The 5,003-nt window shown below is 36.4% G+C and overlaps 1 protein-coding gene across 7 annotated transcripts in view; it reads right to left on the reverse strand.

Annotated features, from left to right (window-relative positions):
- RPS6KC1 (ribosomal protein S6 kinase C1) overlaps window positions 1-5,003 on the reverse strand; it is a 141,661-nt gene that overhangs the window by 97,384 nt on the left and 39,274 nt on the right. For 6 of the 7 annotated variants that reach the window (XR_002123132.1, XM_019635524.1, XM_019635530.1 and 3 more), the window contains one exon: window positions 23-382. The exons of the other annotated variant lie outside the window; for it this stretch is intronic. Coding sequence is in view for 5 of the 6 variants with exons in the window: in XM_019635524.1 (XP_019491069.1) it covers window positions 23-382 (360 nt within the window). In the remaining variant the exon portion in view is untranslated. The remainder of the gene's footprint in view (window positions 1-22; window positions 383-5,003) is intronic. 7 annotated transcript variants of the gene reach the window in all.

Raw genomic sequence — 5,003 nt, forward strand, 5'->3', positions numbered from 1 at the left:
ATTAATACAGATAAAACTGTACCTTGAACACCTTCTAGGAGTAAATCAACTCCCTTCCTATAAAAAACAGAAGCAGCTTCATAGTCGTCTTCTTCTTCCTTTTTTAAAGCCAGCTTTATTAATTCGCCTGCTTTCTCCAAATAATCTCTCTTGCCAAGCTTGGATTTTAAACTGCCAGGAAAGAGGCTACGATTTTCCCGTTCTTCCGCTTTGTTCTGCTCACTGTCAGAAGCAACAGCCCCTAGTGCTGAAGGATCCGAAGAAAGATTGAGACCAAAAGTTCTACTGGGAGAATTCTGATTGGAAGCCATTCCATCATCTAACTCAGCAAGGGATTCCACGTCAACAGTAAGAGATATCAGATCGCTGTCACTGGAGAAGCCTGGAAATATGATCACAACAGTAAATAGATATTAAACTGAGAACCAGCCTAAAGAATACAAATCATGCTGACTATTCATTTTTTCAACTATCCAAGTCAATTAGGAAGGCTGTAATTTACTGATGGAAGTCAGTGTCTAGCAATTTGTTTCAGCTTAGTTCATGATTTTTTGCACTGTCTCTCTACAGCTCTGGAAGACCATCTTCTTGCCTTCATTATCAACTAAAACTAAAGAAAAATCTTTATCTGGCCTCGTTGTCAAAAACAGCCTTTACCGCAAGATCTTGTAAACCCTTTATTGAAAGTTGAAGCTTATACACACAGCTGCTGTGAACATTATAATAAAGGGGAAAGAATAAGAGCTTTAGAGAAGACAAAAAGAAATCCTTGAAACCCAGCTCTTCAAACTTACTGTGTGACCAACAGCAAGTTACTTAATAGTGTTATCATGCAGGCCTTTAAATAAGGAACAGAGTCAATGCATATAAAGCATAATATGCTATCATTAAATTATAACTAATTATAGACAATGTATCTTCACAAGTGTGCTTTTAGGTCAGCCGTCTATATCTGCAAAATGTACGTCATTTCGTTTTCTTTTTTAAGAACTGAATTTTCAGAATTTTTGGTTTCAGCCTCTTCCACAGCTTTTGGAGAGAGCGCTGGTCTGTATTTGCATCTTAGTTTTCTAACAGAAAATGAATAGGTGCTACTGAAATATTCAGCAATGAAAGTTACTCCTCCCATTTCATATAACTGACTTCATGGTAAATGAGCTTGATCTACAATAATGGTTATTAAACTTTTTGGTCTTAGAAACTCCCTTTACATTCTTAAAATGACTGAGGACCTCAAAGAGATTCTGTTTATGTGGATTGTATCTGTAAATATTTACCAATCTTGATATTTAGAAAATAGATTGAAAATGTTTTAATTAAGCATTAAAGCCCATTACATATTAACATAATTTTTATTAAAAAATAACTATATTTTCCAAAACAAAAAATATTTAGTGAGAGAAGTGGCACTGTTATATTTCTGAAAATATTGTTAACAGATGACTAGCTTCTTATATCTGATTCTGCACTGAATCTGTTGTCATATGTTATAACTGAAAGATTTGAATAAAATGTCACATATATATTTAATTGAAAATGCGGTAAATATTTTAGTTGCCTTTTTAAATATTTGTGGATATTGTTTCTTGATATTACACCAGAACTTGGCAAGTGCTAGTTTCTTAAAGCTAGGCTGCCGTGTAGAATATCAATTCCTAACAATAAAATTTCTATTTCTGTTACACTCAAATCCATTGGTCTGTCTTGCACACTGAATGGATCTTTTTTATCCTTCATGAGTTTGTAACACCACACATTGGTCATTTTGAAAATACTGGTTCCCTGATTTATACTGATCTTCCAAATGGTGACAAATTTCATTATTACAATATCATCCAAAACAAAACAGTTGTACCATCATNTGCCAACTTGGGCCAGTGAAGCAACATCCTCCACAACTAGATTGAAGAACAAAAAACGACAGCAACTTGTCTGTTCCCCTTCCCCAGCACTGTTCCCATCCCCCCAATTCCCCAATAAAAAAATCTTTAAAAAAAAAAAAAATGGGCACAGGAACTGACTAGTCATTTTCCCAAAGAGGACATACAGGTGCCCGACAGGTACATGAAAAGGAACGTAACATCAGGGAAATCCAAATCAAACCACAACGAGATATCACCTCACACCTGAATGATAGTCAGAATGGCTATCATCAAAAAGACAAGGTAATAAGTATTTGAGAAGATGTGGAGAAAAGGGAACTCTTGAGGACTGTTGGCAGGAATGCAAATTGGTGCAGGCAGTATGGAAAACAGTACGGCAGTGTCTCAAAAAATTAAAATAGAACTATCATATGATCCAGCAATTCTACTTCTAGTTATACATCCAAAGAAAACAAAATCACTATCTTGATGAGATATCTCCACTCTCATGTTCATTGCAGCATTATTTACAATAGCCAAGAAAACAATCTATACATCCATCAACAGATAAAATGAATAAAGAAAATGCAGTGTGCATACACACACAAACAATGGAATATTATTCAACCATAAACACGAAGGCAATTCTGCCATTTGCGACAGCATAGATGGACACTGGGGGCATTACACTAAGGGAAATAAGTCAAAGAAAGACAAACACTGAATGATCTCACTTGTATGTGGAATCTAAAAAGAACTGAACTCACAGGAACGGAGAGCAGACTGGTGGTTGCCAGAGACAGGAGGTGGAGGGTAGATAAAATAGGTGAAGGTGGTCAAAAGTTACAAACTTCGATTTATAAGATCAGTTAGTTCTAGGGATGTAATGTGCAACATGGTGACTACAGTTATCAATACTGTATTGTATATTTGAAAGTTGCTTGCTAAGAGAGTAGATCTTAAAAGTTCTCATCACAAGAAAAGAATTTATAGCAATGTGAGATGATGGATGTTAACTAAACTTACTGTGGTAATCATTTAACAATATATACATGCATCAAATCATTATGTTCTACACTTTTAATTCAATGTTATACGTCAATAATATCTCAATAAAACTGGGGGGAAATTTTTTTTAAATAATGTCCATGTGTCTGTTAGGAAGAGACCGGTATACTTTTAAATATAATCCACAGACAAGAAGCACTGCCCTGACATTACATCTGACACATAATTAAATGTATAACCATGAGGACTGAAACAGAGGTTATTTTACAACTTGGTTAAAATTAGAATTCTGTGATTATGGTGCCAACAGTCTGTATGAACAAAAATTGATCACATTATGAATAAACAAAAAAGGCTAAAAGCAATTAGTACATTATAACTTTTTGGATTTGATAGCACAGTAACAACAAAAATCAATCCAGGGCAGGAATGGATATTGTGGTTTCAGAAAGACAGGCCCACATTAAATAGAAAAAATATGTTTAAATGGTTATATTCTTTAAGATAGAGGTCTAGTAGGTTTGGTATCAAGTTCTGCTGGAGAAATAATTCACCACCATAATTACAAAGTAACTAAACGATATATTTTTGTTATTTGCTAATACGCATCCATAACTCTTCGTTTTGAAGCAAAGATTTTTATTTTTCTGGTGCCATCAAGTGGTAACATTATGAAGTGTTTTAGGGTTAAATNAAGAATGAACACTCAAAATACAGTTTAAAAATATTTGATAATGGAGAAGACTTGTTGCTTCTCCATTTTAAAAAGCTAACCTAATTAGGGGGAAATGTGTGAGAAGTATTATGGCACTAGGGAAAGAAGACAAGGTTTGAACTCAGATTTAAATCCTGGCTGAAACTCTTACTGGCTTGTGCCACTGAGCAAATGCTTGCTTTATGTAAATCTTGGTTTTCTCAAGCTGTAAAATGGGGATTACAGTATCTACCTTATAGAGTCAACCAGCACCTAGAACACACTAAAAAAAAAAAAAAGCAGCTCTCTAATCAACACTGTAGTTCATAATGCAGTCCCCAAATGGGTGTCACTAACAATGCTCACTATCTGGTAGCTTATTGGGGTTTTATTTGTTTTTTGGTGTTTTTTTGGGGGGAGGGGGGTTGAGGGAGGGGAACAGTGTTGGGGAATTGGGGAGGGGAACCAGCCAAATTGCTGTTCTTCAGTCTTAGTTGTGGAGGGTGCCAGTCGCCATCTGACTGCCCGGCAAGCAGCTCATGGCCTCTAAACTCAAGGTGCTGAGTTCAGTCTTAGTTGCGGGCGGGCGGAGCCCACCATGGAACAGGCAGTCTTGTTGTTAGGAGCATGCGCTCTCACCAGCTGAGCCATCCTGTTACCCGTTGGCAGCTCAGCTCAGGCACAGAGTCACTGGCCCATGTGGGAATTGAACCAGCGGCCCGGTTGCTCAGAGCTTGCACTCTTCAGCTAACTCTTAACCAACTGAGCCACTCAGCTGGCCCAGTAGCTTCTTGTTTTAAATAATTATTTTTGCTAACTAGGTGCCAGGCTTATAAAATCATTATATTTAGTGTCTGCACCCTCTTAATTTTGGTGTCCTAAGACAAAGCCCAATATGATCAGCCATAGTTCAGCACATAGGCTTGTTCTGAGAACTAAAAATAACATTAGGAAAAACCCCTCGTACAGTGACAGGTATGTGATAAATAATAAATTGCTGTTGTTATTTAAACATTTCATTAATACCTTTATGCCATCCATTGCCACTCCACAGCATCACAATTATTCCTATAAGTCCACACTGAGAATACAGATAAATCATATCAGCCACTTACAGAAATACATAAACAAGACAGATATAAAAGGGTATGTACTAAGACATTCTCTTCAAAGATTCAAGCTGATTCCTTCAATCTTGACTTGGATTTTCTCTCTTAAATCCATAAAGACATGAGGATTTACAAGAGTAGAGAGTACCTTAATTTCAAGAGCCATTTTTAGACTGAATAAGTAAAGTGTCAGGTTCAAAAGGAGAATTCAACGTTACCACTATCAGGGTATGCTTTTTCTCTGCTGATGGGCAAAGAGACTGCAGCTATTGTGTTTTGCATCTAGTCTCAGCTGTGCAAACACCAGTTAAATAAGAAAAATATCAAGCC

The sequence above is a fragment of the Hipposideros armiger genome, unplaced genomic scaffold (genome assembly GCF_001890085.2).
Source record: "Hipposideros armiger isolate ML-2016 unplaced genomic scaffold, ASM189008v1 scaffold_22, whole genome shotgun sequence".
NCBI lineage: Eukaryota > Metazoa > Chordata > Mammalia > Chiroptera > Hipposideridae > Hipposideros > Hipposideros armiger.